Source organism: Passer domesticus, chromosome 16 (assembly GCF_036417665.1).
Source record: "Passer domesticus isolate bPasDom1 chromosome 16, bPasDom1.hap1, whole genome shotgun sequence".
Lineage (NCBI taxonomy): Eukaryota > Metazoa > Chordata > Aves > Passeriformes > Passeridae > Passer > Passer domesticus.
In genome coordinates, this window is record NC_087489.1 from 699,451 (window position 1) to 724,926 (window position 25,476).

Sequence of the window (25,476 nt, forward strand, 5' to 3'; positions counted from 1 at the left end):
GCGGGGGCCGGGGCGGCCGCCGGCCCTGTCATGGCTCCGGCCGCGGGGAGGGGCGGCGGTGCCCCCGGGTCCCTCCGCGCCGCCCTCCCCCGCCCCCGGGACGCGGCAGCGCGGGGGGGCCGCGGCCCGTCTCGCCGGCCTTGCCGTTCGCCCCCGACCGGGCCTCGCCGGCTCCGGGCCGGCAGCGCGGGGCTGCGCGCCCCCGGCAGCGGCGGCGGGCCCCGGGGCGTGCGGGGCCGGGAGCGGAGGCGGGGCGGGCTCCCCACGGTGCTGCGCCGAAGCTCCTCCCGGCCGGGGAGGGGGCAGCGGATCCCCCCCCCGAGCGCGGGGCACCGGAGCCCACCCGCCGGGCACAGTTCCCCTCTGGCATCCCGGCTGCGGTGCTCAAGAATATCAATAATTAAGTCTTTAAACTTGGCGGTCGGGGGGAAGCGGGTCCCTTTGCGCGCTGGAGGGCCCGGGGTGCGGGCCGCCCGCTGCCCGGCCCCGCCGAGCCGGGGTGCGGAGGGGATGCGGTGGAAGGGCCGCTCCCACCGCGCTGGGCCACGGGCCCGTCCCTGTCAGCGCCGTTCCGTCCCGCTGCGCGCGGAGCGGACGCGGATCAGTTGTGACATCGCAGCCATGTCACAGCCGAGGCATCGCGGTCACGGCGGAGCCGCGTCTCGCCGCAGTCAGCGCCCGCTGCGTGCCGGTGGCCGCGCCGCGGGGTTCCCCTGTGCTCGCCAGTGGCTCCACTGGTGATGGAGGTGGATTTTAGCCTTGATCAATGAGGTTTGTAGGATGAAGGCTGTGAGAGACACGCGCACAAATACGGGAGGAGGAAGCAAAATCGTCAGCTCGGGTTGCTGCTGCGAGCGCGCACCCGCCCGAGAGTGGGTCTCCCTCTGGTTATCAATTTGCCTGCTGACAACTACACTGAACTCGCAATGAAGTCGGGGACCGCGGGTCCAGGCCGGCTGCCTCAGCACATGCAGAGCTGCTTCTGCCTGGTCTGCTGCTGGCCTTTGATATGGTAGAGTATTTTGGTAATTTTGCTATGAAAAATGCTTGCTTTGTTTTTTCAGGGAGTTGGGATGCTTCTAGCCAAAAGCCCAGTCTTTTTTCTTGTTTACGTCCTGCTGAGGGAATGCAGCAAATGTTGTTGGTGTTGGAGAATGAGGGGAGACAGATGGAGATGGTTGGCTGTGCTTGTGTAGTGTCCGATGAGACTGGGTAGAAGCCTCCAGCACCCCTCAGCTGGCACTGGCTTCCCTGGCGTGGGGCTCCTGGGGGGCAGAAACATGCTGTTGTCTTGTTAGATGTTTATTCCTGACCACTTCATTTGCAGAGTATCTCCTTAAATGCTGTGGAGTCAGTTGGATTAGAGTGTTGCTGGAGGAGGGGAAACACTGAGTTCTCAGAGAGTGTTTTCTCTGCTGTGAAGTATTGTTGTTGCTTTTGGGCCCTGTTCAGGTGGTGGTATGGGAAGGGGTGCCGTCTTGCCTCTCTTTGTCTTTTGTTTACCTCCTTCATGCAGGAACTGTGCTGTGCTCCTTTGCAGAGGAATTGTAGTTTTGGTCAAACTGTTGAAGTATGAAGCAATAAAGCAATCTTCCTGGAGTAAATAGGTTGTTTCTCTTCCAAGGCTTTTGGCCTTGAGCTGGGTTGGTTTTGGTTTAGGGCTGCTTCTCGGTTCCTTTCCTGAAAATTGCTTCCTTTTCCACTACAAAGTAAAAATTTGGTTTTGGGAATGCTAATTCAGCCTGTGCCTTTGTATTGGTACAGCTGCCTGCTCTTGCAGGTCCTTCAGGGGTGCTGCACTGCCTTCACTGCAGAGATGGGCAGCATGACAGCAGTGGGGTGAAGCTTATTGAATGTTGCCCCTCAAGTGCTTCAAGCTGAAAAATACAGTAACTAGGAGAGCTGGATTCTGTCAAAATTTATGTGCATGCCTTGTGCAGCGGAGTTGAAGTACGTGTTTTTATTCTTCAAACAAAAGCTGAAGTCCAGGAGAGGACTTAGAGAATGAGTGATCTTGGTTTGTTTGCACTTTGATGAAGTTTGAAGCCCACCCCGCAGGCGTGGCTGTTTATTCCTGGCTGTTCCTTTATTTTCATTCTTCCCAGCAGAAACACAGGCTGCCCTGTCCCTGCTGCAGGCCACTGTGGGTACCCTGTGTGACTCTGACACTAAGGCAGCTCTTGCAGTCTTTATCCTTGTGAATAATGCACACCTCTAATGGTAGGTGCTGTCAGGGACCTTGTTACTGTGTTCTGAGTGCTGCTGTCTAGTTTAGTAGTATATGCCTTTTTAATGGCTTGAGTTTGCCTCTTCCTCTGTTGTCCTGCATGGTGGCCTTAGGGACCATGCTGCTTGTCTTTGAGCAGCTGGCCCTAAGTGTTCCAGTCTTAGACCCAGGGGTCAGTACTGTGGGTCTTTTTGGGGTCTGTTGATTTCTAGTGGCTTGGTGGATGAGGCTCTCAGAAGAGTGTCTAGTTTTCCTGATTGCTTTTTATTGCATTTCTTCAGCTGCAATTAAATCTCTACACCCCCTCTCCACCCCAAAAGTGTAATCACAATAATTTTTAAGATCTAGTCTTCCTTGAGTGATCTTTAATATTTCATCAAGAGTTTCTCCAAACACATACATTTCTACAGGTGGATAATATAAAGAGTTTCACTGTAGTGGTTTGTATTATTTCAAGAGGGCTTTGTACAAGCACGTGAACTTGTTTTTTGTTAGCCGAGTGACTTTGTGAGACTTGTTTTTTGAGAGGCTGCCAGAGTGGGCCTTTGTGTTTTGCTGTAGTGTCCTGCCCTGTCTGGGCTTTGCACAGATAAGAGCTGATCCCGTCCTCATTGGTGTGCAGGAGAAGCTTGCCCTCACTAAGGGGGAAGAGCTGATCAGCCTCGTGCTGAGAGTGGTGCTTGGTGCGGGAAGGCAGATTCCTGCAAGCAGGCATGGTGGGGAGGCTGCTTTGAGGGGGTCTTAAAGACACATTGTCAAGCTCAGTGGTTGGATGTCTCACTGGGCCTTGGGGCGCTTGAGAGGGCTTTTATCATTGCTCCTGCAAGTAGCAGTGAATACATTTCTCCTCGCTTATGCCCGCTTTCCTGCTTGGGACAGTGGAGTTAGCCTCTGGTGTTGGTGGTCCTCCCTGGTCTGTGAAAGCAGAGGCAGAGTGGTTTTGGAGGCCAACAAGCACTGTCCAGGGGAGAGAAGATGGTCAGGATGAAGGGCCTGTGTGCAGTGGGGCAACAATGTTTGCTATGGCAGAGTGTTCATGACATGCAGGGTTTGTGTGATGGGTTCTCAGCACCCTAAAACCCCATGAAAACAGAATTACCCTTGACTATGGGAGAGGTGTCAGTGCCTGTGTTGCCAAGTGTGGTGGGACCAAAATCCTCTAAGTAAGTGCCGTGCCCTGCACACCACCTACTATGAGTGCCACACTGGGCAATGCCTGTCCCAGCCTCCAGTGATCATCCAGCCCCAGCCCCTGGTGAAATAACAGAGCTGGGGAAAGCTGACCAATCCAGCAGCAAAAAGGGAAAAATGTGGTTCTCTGGTGTCAGCTTGTGACATGAGGAGACTCTGATTTTGTTGGTAATATCTCAGGCTGGTGTAATATGTTTTCCATGTGATAGGACAATGCCTTCAACTTTCCCTTATATGGGAAAATCTGGGATGCAGCCTAGCAATCCACCAATATGTGGCTAATAATTTTTAGTATTGTTATGTTGGTTGTGTCCAGTCAGACTAAGAATTAGAGTATACCTGAGACCCTCTGGCTGGGCTTTAATATTAAAGACCAGTTCCTGGCAGATGTCTGGGGAAAGGTTATGACTGTGCTCTAGGGAATGCCTGAGCACAACTGGCTGTTTTGGAAGTCATCTAAAAGCTTGGAGAGTTTGTGCCCGAGTGTAGAGCTCCTGCTCTGTGCTGCCCTTGGGCCCAGTGCTTAGAGAAGTGCTGGGTTGTGTTAGCATCAGTTGGGGGGTCACACACAAAGCTTTTGACACATCCTTTGTGTGAGGACCTTCTCTCTGTGGAGGAAATACTGCCTTGAGGTGAAGGGGTGCATGCTGTTTCCGTACTGCAGCCTGTTGTCTCCAAGGTGTTCTCAGCCTGTAGTGAGTATAAATCTTGCTCCAACAGGAGCAAAACAGTCTTTCAATCCAGAAAAGAAAATGAGAAGCATGGGAACCAAGTCCCAGTCCCTCTTAGCTTTTCATGTGGGCACTGAAATGTGCAGAGGTGTGTTGAGTATGGTTCAGGGAGTGCGGGTGTTACTGTGAGGGTGAGATGTTGGCTTGGCCATGAGGTGGCCATCATATTTTCCAGCCCTGGTTTCCCCTTGAGGGATGCTGCTTCATGAGATTATGAATGTCTGCCCTCTGAGGTGCAGCATACCTTCTGCAGTCTCACTTTTTCCAAAACTTGATGCTGGTTGTTTTGGGGTGGTTTGTTTTACTGTGGTGTTTGGGAATTTTTTGGTTTGTGTTTTTCCTGGCCAGATTAAGTTTAGATCTCTTCTGAAGCCTTTGGGCACTTGTCTGGTTCTCTCTGCCATTTGGCTCAGTTGTGAAGGGAAGTCTGGGTTGAAATGCAGGTAATTCATTGTTTCCTTTTGGGATGACTGTGCTGAAAGCAGAGAAAAGTTATGCTTGGCAGTGTCAATTTTCAGAGTATTTTCTAAATGTTTCTATAAAAGTGGGGGATCTGTGGAGCCCTGATTTGCATTAGAGTAGGAGACTGTATCAGAGGTCAGGATGGTATTACTCTGGGCACCTGATCTGGCTGCATGTCCTGTTAATGTGCCTGTTGTTGCAAGGGAGGGACAGGTGGGCAGTGGATGGGCAAGGTTGTTTAATTCACTGTCTAATGTGGTTCTGAATTACGTGTTTGAATTACAGCCTGGGAGCTCTGGCACAGGAAAATAGGTGAGAAGGGCAATGGGCATGTGTGGGGGACCCCAGCCAAAAGCCTGGTGAGGAAGGCTGGGGGAAGCTGTGTCCCTGTGGCTGTCAGTGGACCCGTGTGAGGAAAGAACTTATTGCCTTTGGTGTTAAAACTCCCTGGGAAGTAAGACCCCCATCTCTTCCTCCAGGAGATACCTCATTTCCATTTCTTTGAAAGCAGAAGCAGGACTTTAACTAATTGAGGAACTTTAGCTATCAGGCCCTCCCTGTTAGCAACCACTGCTGGGAGTTGTGCTCCCTCTCTATTGCACTGGAAATAGGTATTTGTTTTGTGGACGTAGTTTCATTTTGCACTTCAACTTAGACAGTATGGCTGCCATGGAAAGTGAGTTCCAACACTTACAATTAGCTACGTGCACGAATGAGGGTGCTGCAAAGGGGAGTTCCACTTCTTTGATGTATAAGTAAGTGAAATATTGGTTCTTTAAGAAACATTAATGCCTTGTTATATATATACATTGAGGCAGAATTAAAATTAGTCCTAGATACAAGAATAAACATTAGTGCTTTGCTATAGATGTGCTGTGAAAGCTGCTATTTTTATGTGAGCCACTGCCTTGAGTTCTCTGGGTCTTATGCACAGAGCACTTTTAACCCTCAGTCTTTCATCTGCTTTGGTTGAACTTAGAATATACTTTAGATAAAATGAAGTTTAAGTGTTCGATGTCTGTTAATTGAGGATCCAAAAAGAGCCATTTTTGATTACTTAATTAAATGCCTGGCTCATTCTTGCTGTGCACTGTGCTTGCTCAGCCTCGGAAGGAGTGCAGTGGGGTGTGCGATGCACAGCCCATGGCTCCTATTTGTATGCTTCTCTGCTTGTTGCTTTAGGGCAAGCAAAGCCCTGTTTCTCAGTGATCTTTCTCGGTCCCTGCAGGGTGCCCCTCACCAGAGTATCTGAGTCTTTCCCAGCATGCACTTTGGTGCATACATAAAAGCAGGTTTCTCTCCTCCCTCTGTTTGCAGTGCAGTGATGTTGCGGGGAGGCTGGCTGAAGCAGGGCTTGTGCTTTCTGTGAAGGTGCTGAGATTTGCAATTGCAGATTTGTGGGCCAGTCACAGTGACTTCTCCACCTCCTTGCTCTGGAAGGTGAGAGTTTCTATCAGAGAATAAAATTGCTTTTTTGGAGTTAGGCCAGTCCCACACTGTGCTTTGAGTGTGAGAACCAGGGTCCTGAATCCCAAAGGCAAAGGAAGGAGTGTGTCACTATGGGCACAGGCTGCTCGAGGCTTTGGTAGTTGTAATTTCAATTCAGGTGAATTGAGGTGTGACTCTGCAGGTTGTAGGACCTATGTGTTTGAATAGGTACAGCTGTACCCCCATCTGACAGGGCATGCTGTGTGTGGAAATGTGGTTATCTGCAGATACTGCTCTCCAGTTTCTAGACATGCTCTCCATTGCGTGCTCTGCTGAGTGGAGCAGCGCATTAGGGCTGAGGACAACATTCTTAAACCCTTTCCTGGATCCAGCTCTATTTCCTGCTCTTTCTCTCCCCCTTAGCTGGAAGGAGGAGACAGACACAGAGCAGAATGGGTTTCTGGACCTTGTTGCATGGTTGTTCCTCCAGAGATGCCTGCTGAAGGAAGGGTTCAGAATATGAGTGGCTTATCCAAGTACAGAGGGAGAGAAGATATGGAAACCATTTTGGTTTGGACTTTGGACAGGTATGTGCAGTAAGAGTGGGCTAGGACATGGGTCTGTGGGAGCTGTGTTTTCCTGCTCTGTCCAGGATTTGCTGGCTTCCACGTTGCTGCATGTCAGAGGAGACTGATGTCTACAGACCTGCCAGGCAAACAGGGGCAAGAGTTTCTTGGTAGCTTGATGCAGCTGATGCCATGTGCTTGCCTGCTGGCTGGCTGACCCTGTGACAATGGTGCTGGTTGGCCAGATGTGTCCAGGGCATCTCCTGTATCTGTGCCCCGAGTGAATGCAGCTTGAGTCCAGGAGAGATCCACAGCAGCTCTGCCTATGTGCTTTTGGAAGAGGCTTGGTGTGCCCTGGGGTTCCAGTTCTGTTTGGACAAAAGGACATTGCAAAGATGGGACTTAGCGGTCAGTGTTAGTGACAGTGACTAGGCATCCTCTGGCAGGAAGCCTCCTGCCCGTGTGTTCCCTACTCGTGCAGCTGTGGCTTTCCAGCCTGGCAAGGTTGATGCTCTCTTCACTGTTCCCTGAGCTGGTCTCTGACTAAAGGGCTTTATGAGCTGAGGCAAAAAGGGGCTACCTCTCCATATGTGCTTTTGGTAGTGTTTTACTTGCAGTGTGTCTGGGCAGGTCTTTGTGTGTTCACCATTTAAAAGGGCTAGCCAAGTGTATTAAAGCATTGTCTGTAGCTGAGGAATTGGCATCACTGAACCCCAAGCATTTGCACGAGAGGAATTGAAGACTTTCTATTTGGCACTGCTCTCAGCCTCCCATACTTTAGTCTTTCTTGGGATGGTGTAAAAGATGAATGCAAGGAAACAGAGATGATTGAGATGCATGTCTCATTACGGATGGCATCTGAACTCTGGAGACTGTTCTCTCAAAGTACCTTCTCAGGCCTGGACAAGAGCAGATTTTGTCTGTTGCTATTTTGGAATGAGGTTTGCTAGATTTTGTTAGGATGTGCAGGCAGAACAGATGCCATGAGCTCTGGGACCTCCCTACAACATACAAAAACTCTCAGACTGTGGTTATTTAGGATGTTCTCTTTCTGGGTGCTGAGGAACAGCTTGGCTCCCCCAGTACCCGCCCTTGCTGCAGGCAGGGGTCTGCCAGCCAACCTTTCTGTCCTGCCCTGGAGTGGGTGGCCTGGGTTTGCAATGCTGGTGGGACAGGTACAGCCTGCGTGGGTGCAGGAGCTCTTCTCCAACAGGGCAGCATCAGTCAGGTGGCCTCTGTAAGCTGGTGTTGGAGCTGTCCTGTGCTTGGGGAGTGAGCAGTGTAGCAAAATGTCCTTTTGCTCCTAGAGATTCCTTCTATGCCCCCCAGCCTTCACTGTTTGTGAGAGCATAGACCAAGCTGAGCTTCCTTTATCACCTGTTTTTTGAGATCCCTAGGACCAGGATGAAGTGCTGCCTGGCCTGAAGAAGAGCTGCTCACTTTTCACACACTGAGATGCACCTTGGGATCAGCCTTCAAGGCCTGTGCTCATAAGCTGTGGTCTGAGATGTGGCCATGGTAGGCAAAGCAAGGCTGGCACTGTACATCCCTTGCCACTCTGCCACCTGTGCACAGACGAGGCATTTGGCAAAGCAGAGGTGTCCATCCTGTTGTGAGGGCCTGGAAATGTTTGAAATGCTAACTCTGTTCCTGTGGCCCAGCTGCTGGTGTCTTGGCCATGTTTCATTCACTTCCTTGGATGTTTTTCCTTGGACACATTCCTGTGGGGTACTCATTAGATGAAGCAGGAGGTTGGCAGGGGGGCACCAACTTTTTCTTTCACCTTTTTTCTCTGCTGTGGTTATAACAGGAGACCAATGGGGAATATCTTAGTCAGCAGATAACAGGAGCAAACAGGGATGTGGGGACATCAGGTGAATGACTGGCAGGGGTAAGAGTTATCCAGTGTCAAGGTCTGTGGCAGAGAGCTTCAGTTGGAGCAGACTTTCCTGAAGTCTGACAGAAGTTCCTGAAGAAATTATTTTCAGCACAATTGGACTCTGCAGTGGGGTCTCCATCACTATGTGGAGCTGTGGCCGGTGTTGCTGTGCCTTCTCAGCACAAAATCTGCTCAGTGTCAGATGTGTCTTTTGTATATCTCTACAGCCAAGTCTGGCAGTGCATTGTGTGTTCACTTTCTCAGTAGCCCGGATGTCAATGTTGATTTTTTGTCTCTATTCTAGCATTAGAAAATAGAGGCACCAAGGGTTATGATTGCCTCTGAGAAGCTGTTTGCAGTGTGGCCAAGCTGTTTTCTGACAGCTGGAGTTCACTGTGGAGGATGTTAACAACAGCAAGAGGAGAAGATCTGTACTTTCAAGAATGCCATCTCATTTTTTGGCCATCTGCCTTGGGGTAGCATGAGTTTGGTGTAAAGCTCTCAAACCTTATAAAATGTTCTTTGAACTGGCTAGCTGTCAAGGCCTACTGGTTGGGCTGGCTTTTGCACACCTTTCTTACTAATAAAGGTTAAATTATGGGCCTGGTGGCTTCTTTGTAGGGACAGTGACCTTGGAGATGGACTTGGGCAGCTAAGTGAAGCTTTGAGCACTTGTGTGTGAGACATAAAAGGCAGCAGGAAAATGTGCAGAGTGCACACAGGTCGCTGGTTTTTGCTGAAACCTCTATATCCCTCCTGGTGGCTGGAGAGCAGCTGGATGTTTTGCCCTGATGCAAGAGGCCTCTGAAGCAGCTGACAATAACCCCTCTGCTCCCTTGAGTCCAGTTATTCATCAGAGGATTTTTTCTTACACCACTGGGAAGTCTGGCTCCTCATGACTGCTGGTCCAGGAAGCCAGCAGGAGCCAAGCCTAGAATTCTCTGTACCCAGGGGTAACAGCCACGCACTTCAGGGAAGAGAGCCTGCTTCCAGCACTGAGAGTGTGTCCTCGCAGCTTCTCTGCCCATTTCCATCTAAAATGTAGCTAGGGTTGTGTTGTCACTCTGACCAGAGGCCTTCCACAGCCTCCTTGGCAGCTGAAGCACACCTGCCTTGACAGGCAAGGCTCTCTGCCTTGTGGAGGAGCAGGTTGGGTGAACTAATTGTCCCAGGCTAAGAGGAGTTGCCCACCAGGCATCTTTTTGGTTGTCAGCAGGCTGGTTATGCCCCTGTGTTGAGCTGCTTTGAGCAATGAGCTTCTGACTCCCACGGGCCAGGAGAGGCTTGTGAGCTGGCTGCTTCTGGCCTGCACCGGGGTGTCAGTGGGGTGGGAGAGTTGTGCAGGCTGCTGTGAAAGTGACACTTGGCCATAGGCTTTATTGGCTTTTGGAACTCGGGACTCCTGTAGCATGGGGGTACAGATATTGCATTTTTCTTATTTTAAAGTAGGAAATTAGGTGCTGGGAGTGTGATGGAAGAAGTGGGAAGGCTTTATGGCCATTGTCACTGTCTGTTCCCTGGACATTCCACTCGTGTCCTTTCTTGTTGGCTTGCTGGTCGGCATGCTGGGGCTGGTGAATAAAGTGGAAGGAAAATTTGGCACTGGTGATGGAGGAATGGCTTGTTAAGATTTGACAGACAGGGCAGTTAATTTGAGCTGTGTGGTGGCCTGGATTGGATGCCACACTGGACCGTGTTTGTGTTCAGTGGGTAGCAGAGGTCTGGAAAATGCTACATCACTGATGTGCAGTGGGCTTTGCTGATGTGTCAGGAGCTTGAGCTGAGGATGCTCTTTACAAGGCACATGAATTGTGCTGGTGGGATACTGCTCTGCAGGGAGCCTCCGTGGATCCCTGTGTGTGCAGGAATGCTGCACATGTTCTTGCACACCAGTGCACCCTTGCCCATGAAGTCCTGCCTCTTGGCACTGAGGGTGGTCAAATGCCTGTCCCTGTGGGAGTCCAGCCTGCTGGGTGCCAGCTATGAGTCTGGGCAAGCTTGGCCTGTCTCCTTTCTCTCTTGACTATGTAGATACTGCATTGTAGCGATTTGGTTTGGTTTTCCTCTGTTTTTTTGCCTTGCTGATGTTGAGGATTAAAATACACTGCCTGAGGCTTATGAACAACTGTTTAGAATCAGACTTTTGGCCAGCAGATCAGAAGGCAACAGCCACAGTAGGTTTGAGAAACCTATCTCGCTCCTGCATACCAGGGTAGCAGGATGATGACGTGGGAAAGAGCACACTCCTGATGCTGAATGCATCCCCATGATGGGGAAGGGGGTACAGCTGACACTGGGTGCATCCCTGCTCTGCAGACAGCCACCTTGCAAGGCCTGTGCCACATGGGAGTAGTGTGTCCCCTCATTTCGGGCTGTTCATGAAGATTATGAGGGAAATACAATTTTTGGTGAGCTCAGATGTGGTTTCCCTCTCTCTAGCAGCAAGCTGGAGTGCTTCTCTTTGTGTGCTTGTGGAATGGCCAGGCATGGCTTTGTGTTCATGACATGCCTTCTCTGAACAAACTGAATGGGTTTTAGCTGTTCTGCTGCTTTTTCTTCCCTTGTGCTGTTTGTCCCTACTCACTACTATGTTCACTGGAGTCTGAGTGAGCCCTTGGTGCTCAGCCCTCTGGCACTGTGCAGCTGCTGAAGGTCACTGTAGTTATGGTCTTGGGTTAGAAGCTGCATTTGAAAACCCTCCAAAAAGGAGCTATTGCTGGTTTTGCCACGTGAGCTTGTCATGAGAGTCATGAAATGCAGCTGACTGAAGCTGCATTACCAGGGGCTGTATCCAGCCTGCGTGTGCACTCTTGCTTGTTGGGTGCCAACAGAGCATCCTGTGTGGACAGGCAGCGGCACGAGCCCGGGTGTCTCCCGGGGTCTCTGAGGAGGCTGTCGCTGTAGGGCTGAGAGCTTGGGAGCAGAAGGTTGGTATTGAACAGGCTTTTTGGAGGGGAATGCTGTGCAGCATCACCATATTCCTTTCCAAGGGAGCAAGTGGCAAGGAGGTTGTGGTGATTTATTGCCTGCCTGTCAGTCTTGTTGCCTGTTCGCCTGTGGGGTGGCAGAGTTGGGTGTCTTGGGAAGGTACTGCAGGTTTGCCATGGGCTTTTGGTGTCCTTATCAGCAGATCTCTGGGCTCCCCTGGCCCCACAGAGAACACAGTTCATTCCCCCCACCTTCTTTTTTAAAAAATGAGAATATTTTGAGAACAGAAGATTGCTTGCAGCATGGCTGTGTCCCTTGGGCTGGCTGTTGGTGTGATGCTCTGCCTGTCCTGGACATGTGTACCTGCCTGATGGATGTTTCCTCCCTTACTTTGGGTTATTTGGACCTCTATGTTCTCTCCTTTTTCCCCTTGTTTCCTTCATCCTGCTCAGGAGTGTGGGGCCTATGTCCTCTTCCCCCATGGTGACGTGGAGTGTTATGGTAGCTCTGAAATGAAGACCACTTGGTGAAGTCTCTCCTGATGGGTTGCTGGAGGAGTCTTGTTTTCTGTAGCTGTGTGAGCAGAGCTGGGAAGCTGCTTCTCCGCAGCCTCTGTTTGGGAAGGAGAATGTGTGCCGTGCTGCCTCGCAGTGAGCTTGCAGACTGCACAGCCCCCTGCATCACTGCTGCTGCTTCTCTCTTGCTAAACTACTGGGTTATTTTTAACTTGGAAAAATTACAACCCGAGATTGGCATTCTCTACCCCCAGCGGAGGGCTGGAGGCAGGATGTGGGGGAGGCACTGCGGAGGCTGGGAATGCGGCTTGCTGCTCCGGCGGGCCCGTTTCCAGGGCTCGTGCCCCCCGCAGCCCCGTGCCTGCCGGGCTGTGCGGCGAGGGGATGGAGCTTCAGCCTGGATTCCCATGGCGAAGGCACAGAGCAGCTGCAGACACATAAACAAATCCTGCTGCAGCAGGCTGTGGGGAGAGAGCTGTGCTCTGCCTGCCAGGCTGCTTGCGTGATAGCCTGCAGACAGGTAGCTGCTGACGGGGACTGGGTACCTCCTTCCGAGAGTACCCTGCAGAGATGCTCTCGGGTGATGGAGTGTGCTGGGGAGGAGCAGCCAGCTGGGTTGCAGTTTTGCCTCCTGGAGGAGGCTTTGCCTAACCATGCAGCCCCCCTCCCTAATTCACCTTGCAGAGAGCTGTTGGGGAGGAGCCAGGGAGAGAAGTGTCACTCTTGCGTCCCTCCCCTAGCTCTGTCCCTAGTGTTTTGCAGGCAGTTGCACTGTCAGTGCGTGTCTCCCTTGCCTGGAACTCCCTGGGTGATGGAACCACCTCTCTTAATCCGCTGGCAGGGAGATGTTTCTGCAGAGCCTCTTTTCCATGCAGCCCTCAGGAATGTAGTTTTGTATTTTCAAGCTCCAGCAGCTCTGCTGGCTGAGACGTGCCTGTGCAGCCCTGCTTAGGAACAGGAATTGATGAGGTAGTAAGGCTCAAACAGCACCAGAGGACTGCAGATATCTCTTTGCTCTTTGGTCTCAGAGAACACTGTTGGTCAAGACAAGCAGAAGAAGAACAATGTAGGTTCCAGGTTCTGCTCTTGGTCCTCTGAGCCCTTTACTGCTGCTCACCTGCAATGTGGATGCATCAGGTGAGGAGGGTGGCTGGTGCTTGGGCCCTGCTTGATTGTCCTTGGGCTTTCTGTCTGCCTTACCAGCTACAAAGCTGTTGAGGAGGCTCCTGTGATGGGGAGGTGCTGCCAGGGCCTGGGGCCTTCTCTTCCAGCTCACCTGGGAAAGCCTGCCAGTTCCTGTCAGTTCTGATCTGTTGTCTGCTACTCCACAGCTCTCAGTGATTGGCCAGGAGTAGCAGGGGAGCACAGCAAACCAGCAATGGCCAGTCCTTGTGTCCCTTAGCTGACTTCAGGCAGATGCAGGCACCCTTCCCGGCTCCTTTGGGAATGATTCTCATTTCTTTTTGGGGCTGGTCCCATACACCCAGCACTCTGATCCCATTTGGCATGACATGCTTTGGGCAGTAAGCTGGTGTGAGGCTCTCTATGCTGTGGGATGGGGTACACCATGGTCCTCTGCCTCTGAGCTCAAGTCAGGACTCTGAGAGTTCCTGCCAGAGCAGCAGTGCTGGTGTCTCAGCTCTACAAAGGGCCAGTGTGATGCCTGACCCTGACAGAGAAATGACACAGCTCATGTCATCCCTGTGTGGTAGGGCATGGCTACTGGCTACTTCCTTTCCTCAAGGCTGTAGGGTTTGTTATTAGGCATAAGACACTGCTCTGTGTTTGACCAAGGGCTGTTCCCACAATGACAGCAGATGGTGGAGACCAGAACGACTCTAGGGCAGCCAGGGCTGGAGTAGCATCTCTTCCCCGAGAGAGCAGCTCTGCAGCTTATGTGAGGCAGTGGGGTGTCCCCACCACTCCAGAGTGGTGTGAACACACAAGGACAGTGCTGACACTGGGATTGGTGTGTGAAGCAAAAGACAGACCAGGACTCTGCTTGGAAGACAGCCTTCTGAAAGCTCTCAGTTACCCCATTGCCTGGTGCCCTTTGTTGCTGCCTTTGTCTGGCAGGGCTGAGCAGGACCCTTGTGCTGTGTCTGTGGGAGCTGCCTGCAGTTCTTATTTCTAAGACTTCTCATCAGTCTGTACTGTAACCTCTGCCAGTGTTTGTCAGAGCAGGTTAGTACATCCTCAGGTAACAGAGCAGCAAGGCAGTGCTGAGCCACCCAACTTCCCTGGGCTAGCTGCCATCCACAAGCCTGGCTTGCTACTGGCTTGCAGGCCTGGGCAGCAGGTTTGAACCTGGCACCCCTGACTCATCTCTTTTTCCTTCAAGCTGTGCTTGGCCACTGGGGAATGGAGCACTTCTTGAGGGGTATCAGCAGAGCAGACCTGCATGTCTGAAAATCAGTAATTTCATAGCATGGCTATGCAATTCTTTATCTTCCTGCTTGTCCTTCAGGGCTGCATACAAAGTTCTGTGCCTGTTTGAGATCTCTATTTTCAAGGGATTCTTCTCATCAGAGCTATAGGAGGAAGGAGAGAGAAGGGCTACATGATATTGAGGAGGTGAGCGAGGCTTGCATCCCTCACCTTGAAGGAAGTGTGCCCAGAAATCTGCTGATAGATGGAGGTTGGACACTTTTTGATGCATCTATCTCAAAGGAGCTGCTTGCAGTGAGACCTTGTCCTTGGCACTTCCCCTCTCTGAGCCAGCTTTGATTGTGCCAGGTGCTGCTCCTGCACCTGGGAAGGGGAACCCTTTGGCTGCAGGGAGCTGGAAGACAAGGTCCTTCTGGAAAGTGTGTATCTCCAGTGGGCTAGTGCTAGGTAGTTTGGGGGACGAGCAAGCATGTGTGGAGCTAGGTGTACTGTATTAGAGCACTTCTCTGGTTTGTAATAAGCACAGGGGTCTCCAGCCTGAAGTGTGGGGTTCGTGTTCCTCTTAAATGTCACTGATGAGCCACCGAGGGGTGCTTCCATTCTGCCACATAGGAAAATGAGCTGGAAAAGCTGCTGATGTCTAAATCGAAGAATCATAGAATAGAATAAGTTCAAAGTAATCTTAGGTTATCTAGTTCCAATCCCTCTGCCATTGGCAGGGATACCTTCCACTAAATGCACTTTTAGCTCAGGGTGGACAGCTGAGGCATGGACCCCATTGTGTTTGCGGAATGTTGTGTGTCTGTAGTGTCATTATGTGGTCCTGGCTCGCAGTGTGCCCTTATTTTCCAGGAAAAGTATCTGCTGCAGGACCTTGTCACTTCAGCAGAGGTGCAAGGCAGACTGTCATCCCACTGGACCCAGCTTGTTGTGCTTCAGGGGATCAGGGGCTCTCACTTCTGGCCTGGGACCTGAGTATTCAGGACACCTGCTGAGAAGCAAATTTGATCCTTTTGCTGGATTTTTATCACTTCATTGAGATGTGGAGTGTGTATGTGCAGGGTGCTGAGTGGCCTGGTTGTGTCATTGAATGTTTGCCACAGGTGTGGGCTGAAAATCGGAATTGAAGTGTAGTGAGCAGAGTCTCCTCTGGAGATACCTAAAACTCCCTGATCACAATTCTGTGAGACCTGCTCAAGGTGAAACCTGCTTTATCAGGGGACTTGGCCAAGGTGATCTCAAAAGATCCCTTTGAATTCCAACCATTCTGGGATTCTGTGTAGTGGCGTGTGTCTGCTTACAAGTTGGCAGTGTCCAAGGCTGTTTCCTGGTTCTGCTCTCTGCTGCAGCAGCTTTGGAGGGACTTAAATGCAAAATTCCTATTTAGCAAGGGCAAAGAAAGAGTGCAAGTTTTCCAAATGGGTTATCACTAGTGTTTTTGGCACATAGGTGGACATGCCCACACAGGCCTGTTGGGTGCCCCTTGTCCTTCCAGAGGTGGCTTGTGAGCTTTGCTTCTTTTAGAGTCCCAGGTCCTGTTGTGCTTGGAGAAAGCCACATGCCCCTTTTTATTTGTCCTTCTGAAGGGAATCATTAAGGGTGTTGATTTTTGTTTGAACTCCACTTGTTTTCTAGCTGCAGCCTATTTCCACAGATAAAATCAGTGCTTTTTCCCCTTTGAAGGAGGCTGTCACCTGCCTCTTGCAGGCAGCTGAACATGGCACTGTGCTGTAGGAATGTGCTCTAATAAAGTAAAAAATATTGCTGTCCTTCTGAATAAGGTGTGTTCTCAGGTAAATGCCATTAGTTTCTGCAGATGCTGAGGCCTCTGCTTTGTATGGGTTTGTGGCCCTTTTGCCTCTTGGTGATGAGCCTATGGACATGACCTGGGGGAACAGACAGGGCTGTGCTCATGTTGCCCCAGGGCACCTCTGGGGCTGAGCTGCCCTGAGGGATCTTCTGAGCTGCAGCCAAAGCATGTGGACATGTACAGCTGTGCTGTGGCTTGGGGGACCTGGGTCATCTGAACTGTCAAAGAAGAGGAGGGAGGACAGGGCTTGAAGATAATACAGACCCTGGAAGTAAAGGCAAAACAAAATTAGGACTGCATTCAGAGCTGCTGACCCCCAACTTCATCACCATGCTGCAGATGAGATTTCCCTTCAGGAAATGAAAGTTGCTCTTCAGGTAAAAGCTATGAATAAAACTTCCTTTCTGAAGTGCCTTGATGTGTCTGTGACTGAGGGGCTGTTAGGACATCTTGAGACACAGAATGCTTGAAGGGATATTGGTGGAAGTCTGCAATGGGATTGTGCTCAGAGGTTGAACTGTGTGTGTCTGAAGTCATCTGTGAGCCCAGTCCTTGGCAGTGGTTGTGTGGGGAGCGCATGTAAGTTTTGGAGAGAGGGAAAGGCTGAGACAAGTCTGAGTGTGTCCCCAGGGAAAAGATGGAGTAGTCCCTGACTGTGCCACATGCCTTACAGGTTTTGGGGGCTGTTTGACAGTTTCCTGTGAACCATAGAATCAAAGTAGTTTGGAAAAGATCATTGAGCCCAGCTGTAAACATAACACTGCCAAGGCCACCACTCAACCATGTCCCCAGGTGCTAAAGCCACATGTCTTGTAAATCCCTCCAGGGATGGTAACTCCAGCACTGCCCTGGATAGCCTGTGCTAGTGCTTGACCACCCTTTTGGTGAAGAAATTTTCCTTAATCTGTAACCTGAACCTCACCTGGTGCAATTTGGGGCCATTTGTTCATATCCTACTGCTTGGTAGAAGAGTCCACTCTATCCACACTCATGTCAGGGAGCTGTAGAGAGTGAGAAAGTCCTCTGTGAGCCTCCATTTCTCCAGGCTGATCTCCCCTGGCTTCCCCAGCCAGTCCTCATCAGACTTCTGCTCCAGGTCCTTCCCCAGCTCTGCTGCCCTTCTCTGGATTTGTTCCTTGTCTTTCTTGTTACAAGGGGCCCAACCACTGAATCCAAGCTCCATCTCCCTGCATCATTCCCCCCAAAAGTGGTCATCCTGTTGGGACCTTGAGAACTGGTCCTGTTTGACTGGCCCTCACCTGTGTTATATTACAAGGAGCTATATTACCTCTTTGTCAGGTATTTTGGTGATCAATGAACTTACATTGGGGATGTAGCCTTTTTTGGGGATGCACTGCAAAAACCAGGTGGAGTTTGAGATGAGAGCCCACCAGCAGAGCCTTCTAAAAGGCAAGGAGGACGTAGCTTGAATGGTGCAGATGCATCCCCTTTCCTGCTCTTGGAATACATAACCTGTGGGCACAGTCCTCTTTGCTTGTTAACACATGCTATGTTTTCAGCTTGCTGACTGGCAGTCTCCAGACTGTTGGATTTGTGGGCCAGTCTAATTTACGGCTCCTTTCCGCAAGATATGTTGTTTTAATGTAATTCAGTCTTAGGTGGTGTTGTGCTCTTTGTGATGAAGCTCCTCTGTGCGGCTGGAATAATCCTTGTCTAGCTCTCACTGTTTTGCAGTGCAAATCTGTGCAGTGCCTCAGGCAGGCTCTTTTTAAGGTTTCCATAAGAATGGTGCTGTTTTTGAGAAAGAGGTTACAGATTTTTGATCTTTTACCCGTCCTTGTAAAAATTCAGCCAGTCTCAGCACACCATCAGCCTCTGAAAACAAACATTTGATTTTTAAAAGTTCTGTTTGTTGCTCTACTCTGTTCCCTTTGCACCTGAATGATGAAGGGCAGGAGCCTGACACCATGCTAGAGATTAGGATTTTTTTTTCTCCTCTTAGAGAACTTTCTTTCATTTGTTGTCTAAGAGATGATAACAAGGATACTTCGAGAGACAAAAGAAGTGGCCAAGATGGGGAGGAGGGGTGCAGCTGGCTGTAGGGCTTTCTGTTGGGAAAGGCAGAGGTACCGGTGAGGGGCTGGGCTCAGCTCTGCTCACTGCCCTGGGATCAGAGGTGAGATGGGCAGGCTGCTGCTGGGCAGAATTTGCTGCTACCATGGAATTCTGTCCTGCGCTGCTTTCTGCTTAGCGGGGGTGAGCTGCTGCTCATGAGAGCAGCTGCTGAACTGGGACCTTTCCCACACCCGACCTCACTGGGACGGGGCCCCCGGCCCCCTCCCCATTCCCGGGGAGCGTCTGTGGGAGAAGGCCGCCCTGGGCTCTGCGTCTGCCCTCGGTGCTGCCGGGCTGCTGCTTGTTTGCCTTCTTACACACACACACGTTAGTAAGGAACTGCTGTTCCTTTTGTCATATCTTTGCCTGAAAGCCCTGTAATTTCAAAGTGATAATTTGGAGGGAAGGGGTTCATATTCACCATTCCAAGGGAAATTCCCCCCTTTCCTTGCCAGACACCTGTCTTTGGAACCAAGACACACCACCACAGGCTTTGTGTTGCCTTAAATGGAGAAATGTTTTTCTCTGATACCTCATACTCATTCTCCTCCTGAGCCTGAGACATGGACTCCCAGGCATTGCACAGACATTTCACGGATATAAACTTCTCCCATCCCAAGTGTTTGGCTGCCACCTTCTACTCCAATGGCAGCTCTCATCCTTCAGTCCTGTCTCTAGCCTTCCTTTTCTTGGGAATGGGTAGACATGGCCCTGAAGCCATGTAGGCAGACCTGAAACTTTTTCTAGCATGGGTCTCCTACTATTTCTTTCTGATAGCCCCTTCCTGGCTCTGCCTGCAGCTCCAGGCTTTCTCTAAACCTAGCTCTTTCTTTCTGGGGAAGCTCTAGAGAAGGCTGCTGAGCCATTTTTCAGACTAAAGTTTTCTCTAAGCCCTAGTCTTTTTGCAGGCTCCCACTTTGCTTTGGCAGTCCATTGGCATCCCTGTTTCAGTTGTATGTCAAGGCTTCTTCTGTCCATCAGTGTTACTCTCTGAACCTAATTTTCTACCTGAACCTTCTGACAAGAGCTGCTGTACAAAAGGTGATTCTCAGACAAGGGCTTCTGACAAACTAAAATAATCTTTGGTGTACCATTTCTAACCTTGTTCCAAATGCAACCCTAAGCTTTCACTTTTTGTCAGCCTCAGCTGTAGTTCTTGATTTCCATCTGAGCCTTAGAGCTGGAAATCCAGATAGAGTTCTTCCAGCCCATGAATCTTGGCAGCCCCCACTTGGTTTTGGCAGCCCTTTTCCTGCCACAGTCCAAGTGCAGCTTTAGGCTTTGTCCCTCTCACAGCCCTAACCCTAATGCTGGTACTGGCTCTCATATTTCCACAGAGCAATTGAAAAGGCCCCACAACCATTGCCTGGATGAAAACTGACCCAGCCCAGCTGTCCTGCCAGCTCCTGCTTGGCTTTTGAAGCCCCGGCTCAGCTGTAAGCTTTGGCTTTCACTCAAGCTTCTTATTTTTTGTGAAGAACTGCAGGGAAGACCCCTAACCCATGGCTTATACTAAAGCTTTCTCTCATCCTGGGACTCTGAGCTGCTCTCACTTGTCTTTGGCAGCCCCTTTCCAGCTTTGCTCCAACAGTAACAGTAGGCATTCTGCTTCTGAGCCTGACCCTGTGTTTGCCTGTGGACTGTGAGGAAGGGATATAAGGAAGGGTCCGCAGCCGTTTCCTGGCAAAAGGTAATCCACATTGGGTCTCTTGACAGTCCCTCTCCCCAGGTGCTGTGTAACCTTTCCTTTCAGTCCAAGCTCTGATCTGAGCTGTTTTCCAGCTGAACTGTAGGGAGCCTTCTAAACCATTTCCCAGGCTAGCCTCTTTATATTTTGCCATCCCTTTCCAGCCGCACATGAGTGCTAGACTCTGGATCCTTATGCTGGTTTTCCAGCAGAGCCTTAGCTAAGCTCCCCAGCCTTTTTCCTAATGAAGGCTTTTCCCCAGGTGAGGCTTTTTCAAGTCCTTCTTTGCTCAGGTGAGCTCTGCCATCTCTGCATTTCTGGGTTTTCTTTTTCTTAGCCATAGCCCTTGTTTTCCTGAGGAGCTGTAGAGAAATTTTCTACCAGTTGCCTGGACCAGTGTATTCTCCTAGCCCAGCATTCTTGGAAGCTGCTATGTACTTTTGCAGCCCCACTCCAGCTCTGGACTTGATTTATCTTAGCATTATCCCAACCCTAATCTTATTGCCAAGGTCATTCTTCAGGAAGGTGTCTGCAAACTCAAATCTGTAGCAGCCCCTACGTCCTTCTAGTGGGCCCTTTCTGGCCCCTCTCAAGGTATGAATTTTGGCTTTCCTTCAGCCCTAATCTTAATTTCACATCTGAAGCCCCACCAAGGGCTGCCAGGGGAGGTTTCTCCCAGGCCAGGTGTTCTGTGCCCTTGCAGTGCTGTTACAGCCCCACTCCCACAGTTGTCCTGTGCACATGGAGGACCTGTTCCCCAGGCTTGCCAGATGCAGAACAGGGTTGAGCTGCGGTTTATTAAAATTTTATGTGCATACTTCTGGATTTTTTTTTTAAGTCAGAAAGCTGCTGTTTCAAAGTCAGTCAGGGATTGGGCAACATTAACTCACTTTTCCCCTTGCTTCTTGTTTGCTCCACGGGGATGCCAGGCAGACGTGCCTTTTGTCAGCAGGGCTGTTGAAGGATGTTAGCACACACTGGCTGCTCCGTTCCAGTTTTGCATCCAACCTTCAGATTTGGATTCTGACATTGCTACTAGCATGTGGCTCTGATGGGCAGGATTATTCCTGTGGAACAGCTGCCTACAGAAGTTCAGTTAATAGTGCTTCTTAGGCCTTCACTGGGGTATTTTCATTTTGAATGTTTCCATCAGTGTCCTTTAAATATCCGCCTGAGATGTGAGATGGTGTGGTTGAAACACTACAAAATCCATGGGCACCCCAGACATCAGGCTTCTGGAGAAAGGGAGAGATGCTGCTTTGAGAGGTGGGCAGCAGATGCTTCTGCTGCTTCCCTGGCGTGGTGGCAGTAGAGTCTGGAGCTGGCATTTTGTGCTGCCGTAAGAAACTTCTTTATAGACACAAATAGTTTTTCAGCCTGTAAAAGCATTATAGGGATCTCATGCGGCTTTTAAAGATACCCTGCAAAGATTTGGTGGAAAAGGAGCCAAGAGCACCTTGCTGAGTGCCTGTGATGAGGGGTATGAGCTCCGATCCAGGCTGCCCCTTGAGCCTTGGCCAGCAGTGCTGCGTGCCCCCTGCACCGGGGCTGTGCCTGCTCCCCGCTGCTCTGCAGGGAGGGGTGGGACAAGTCAAGATCAAGCCTTGGGTGGAAAATCTGTGTATTTTATATTTTCCTATAAAAGCTGCAGTCTGGAAAATGGTTTCAATAAAGCAAATCTGAGGTTTAAACTTCTTGGAAACCTTTTCCTTTCCTTGGGATAAGCAACAATGAAGAGTGTATAACAAGCTGTCAGGCCATCCTCCCCCCACACTGGTGGCCAGCACCCTGCCTCCCCTGGCCCAACAGCACTCCCAGAAAACTGAAAATAGTTGGTATTTCCTATCCTCAGGGAAATTACTTGATCCTCTGCAGCTGATATGAGCTATTCTCAGAGCTAACAGCTGGCCTGGGCAGGGTGCTGTGCTGGGGAACCCAGGCTGGATTCTGGAGGGAGCTCAGTTAGCAGCCCTCAGTGCAGGACTGGCTGTGGTGGATACTCTCCTGCAGTTCACATCCCCACCTCTGCAGGCTCACTTGTGGTGCCATTCCCCAAATGATCTGGATCTGTGCAACCTTCACACAGAGCTCACTGTTACAGTCACACAAGGAAATAAATATTAGAAAATATTAATTCTTCTGTGGTAATTTAAACACTGGCAGGTTTGGTTGCAGGGTTGTTGGGCTGACGTATTAGTGTTTGCCTAGGAGCTTTGTGCAGCTGGAGCTGTTCCATCAGGATTTTCTTCTGGCTGCTCTCAGCCTGCAGGCAAGGAGGTGTGTGTTGCAGCATCTTCTCAGCCAGACTGAAGTAGCAAAACAATGAATGCTACTTGCTGTGGTTACAGATTTCTAACTATGTTGTATGTAAATTTAATCAATATTTGAGAGTATTGTTTGAGATTATGTTGTCTTTAATGTTTCAAAACCTGGCCAAGAATATGCGTATCACATTAAATCAGGGGATTTCTTTGAGTTGTGGATTTGAGGCTGCTGTGGGATGTATCTGAGGTTCTGTGAGATCTGTTTGTGGGTCAAGGGGGACCCTGAAGAGCTGTTGTTTCCATGCTGTGACAAGTTGCAGGCACACTAACATTGTAACTATTTTTGCAAAGCACATATTAGGATTTCTTGGTATCCTGTGGCAATTTGTCTTAGGTTTCCTGCTTCCAGCACTGTGACTTTACAATGCTTTTTAAAGGCTCATGGTCACAACAGCACTGGGGTTTCTCTGTGGACCTCACATGCCATGGCAGTGACCGTGTGGGGCACACTGGGACCTGCTCAGAGGGTGCTGCCACAGATGCCTCTCACCCAGCCTGCTGTGGCCCAAGGACTTCTCAGATCAGATCATAACAGTGATGTTTTGGATATGTTCAGCTCTTGAGGCAAATGTGGGCCTGAGAACAAAGTGTGCTGGATTAGCCTGGTGCTGTGGTAACACTGCGGGATGGTGGTGTGTTCTTCTGGGCTGGTCCTTACTCTGGGCAGGCAGTGTGGCCAGGGATGTGTTTCCAGAGCCTTGTTAAAAAGACAGGGCTACTTCCTCATTGGGAGAGCACAATTGGAGCTCAGCACGATTGGAGAAAAGAGGTTGAAAGCTGTTCTTGGTAGGGCTGGGTACCTCCTCTCAGCAGTGTGCTCTGAAGTGAGGTGCAATGGGTCCCAGCATGCACCCAACTGCATCTCATGCTGGCCCTCTTGTCTGGAGAGGAGCTCTTCCTTAGGGTACTGCTTATGCTGAGCCTTCCCCAGCCTCCTGAATTTGCCCCATTTGCTCAGTCATGCCGGCCCTTGCAAGCCCTGGATGTGCTGTGGAGTGGCGGTCACTCCAAGCAGTTTTGGTTTGGATTTTTCTGAGAATTGAACACAGAAAAGGGCGAGTGCTGTGTTTTTTCCACCTTCAGCCCTCTCTGACCTCAGGCTAGCCTTCCTGAAAGCAAAGCCCTCGGTATGCAGAGCAGCAGGAGGGCTGGGGTCCATCTCATGAAGCATTCCACCTGCTTTTGCACTGTGGGGCTGCCTGTCTACTCCTGTCAGCCCCCTATACAGGGGGCTAAAGCATACAATATAAAATAAAACATAAAATAAAGACAGTAGCAAGGTAGATGCAGAAAGCCAGGCTTCCGGTTCCAGCACTGTCCCTCACGGGAGCTTGGGACAGAGCTGGGAGAGGAGGCTTTCTGAAGCACAGAGGAGCAGGACCATGCTGCGTAGCCCCAGTAGGAGCTTGGGTGTTGAATGGTGCCATGGATTGGTTGTTGGAAGATGTCTGAGTAGAAGAATCATGAACTGAGTCTGGGGTGTCACCTGGACAGTAAATTTCAAGAGAACATAATGGTTTAGAACAATGGAGGAAGGTGTGAGGAGAGCTGCAGCTCATGTGAGCTGACCTCTTTGAGGGGGCTTGATGCTGTCAAGGTATTGTCTAAGCACCTCTTGCTTCATTTCTGTGCTTCAGAGCTTTATAGGAGCCAGGAAGGGTGTGTTGCCTGTGTAGCTGTCAAATCCTTGCCTGGCATGTGAGGCTGTGTTTGCAGAAGTGTACACTGCTGTGGGTTGCCAGAGGAACCTGTGGGACACCCAGAACAGTGATAGCAAGGGGCAGGTATCAGGGCAGAGCAGGACCCTCTAGGGGCAAGTGAGTCCTACCAGTCATGAGTCCTGCTTGCCAGGATTCTGCACTTGGGGTGTGCATTAGTACCTGTTTGTTGTGCTCTGAACTGAATCCAGCTACTCCTTGGTTGCTGTACACTTGACACCTGCTCCCACCATGTGCAGAAGGGTGCTCAGAACATCTCCTAGCTTGGCTTCATCTGAGTGCTCTCATTCTGCTGGGTGACTGTTGGAGCACAAGTTTCCTGGTCTAGTACTGGTGTAGTAGCTGCATGTACAAATGGAGTCCTTGGTGCTGTGCTTATGTTGCCCAGCACATGCTGGGCACAGTCGGGTTGCACTTGAGAGTAAGTGCACAAGTTTTGTTTGCTCAGAGCTAGATTTTCAGCAGGTGGTGTTGAGCAAGCAGGAAATTGGATACTTTGGCGTAGAGACATGTTGTATGGTGGAAAGTCTGGAAAGGCACTTTGGGTTTCATGCCAACATCCACCTCTCCTTCTGGCATGCAACAGGATGTAGGCAATGGCAGTCTGTCTTTCCATCAGGTGTGATCTTGAAAAGCATCCTCGGCAGTGGCCCATCTGTGATGGCTTTGTCCTGGACGATCCTTGGGGCTGTTCACAGCTGTCTGTGACAGTTCCAGAAGGCAGTGCTACCTCCCAAGTGCTGTGGCTTCCAAATGTTGTGTTCCTTCATCTCTGCTCTATGTGGATGAGTTAATATCATGCAGGGGTGCTGGGCAGCACACCCTGGCCAAGGCTCTGCACTCTCAAGGCTCCAGCTCGGATGCCCTGCAAACACTGTGGCTAAGCCAGGCTGGGAGAAGTAGTTTGCACATGCCTTTGGGTATATATCCCTGGTACCCTGTTATCCCTGTTACCACTCTAGAGCTTTATTCCTTTTTCTTCATACGTTGACCTCCTCTCCCAGACTTGGCAAGCATGTTTTTGCATGTTAAAAGTTAAAAGTTCTTCTGTTAAAAGTTAAAAGCTCTTCTCAAGACCTGGAGATCTTGTCCCTTTGCAGGCTGACTAGTCAGAGTCATTGTGGCTTCTCTGTGCCTTTGCTCTCAGCTCATTTTCAGTGCCTGTTTTTCTCTGAAGATCATGTTGAGAAGCTCTTCTCCCATTTCTGAGGGAAAGCAGATGAACCACTCGGCAGGACGTGCGCTGGATGGAGTGGTGTGTACACATGAGATAGATCACTCCTCCCAGGGAGCTGTGGTTGCTTTCACAGAGTGCTCGTGGTGCTGGTGTTGGGGCTGCATGGCTGGAGTACTGTGCATGTCCAGAGGACACTGGGAGCACATGTTAGTGAGCCTCAGCCTTTGAACTGGGAAAATTAGTCCTCCAGCTGCAGGGGAGACTTTGGCCACTCGTGTGGGAAGGCTGGTAGAAGAGGGAGAACACATGGTCATTTCTTAGTCTTGGATTGGTGTTGACTCAATTGTGGAATTTCAGATGACGTTCTTG

At 50.5% G+C, this 25,476-nt stretch overlaps 1 protein-coding gene across 3 annotated transcripts in view; it reads left to right on the forward strand.

Annotated features, from left to right (window-relative positions):
• The window catches only part of CHD6 (chromodomain helicase DNA binding protein 6), a 96,598-nt gene that overhangs the window by 334 nt on the left and 70,788 nt on the right, over positions 1-25,476 (forward strand). Inside the window, exon 1 of one of the 3 annotated variants that reach the window (XM_064391433.1) lies at positions 603-1,012. The exons of the other annotated variants lie outside the window; for them this stretch is intronic. Within the exon in view, the coding sequence (XP_064247503.1) occupies positions 1,010-1,012 (3 nt within the window). The 5' untranslated portion in view covers positions 603-1,009. Of the gene's footprint in view, positions 1-602; positions 1,013-25,476 lie in introns of those variants that run through there. 3 annotated transcript variants of the gene reach the window in all.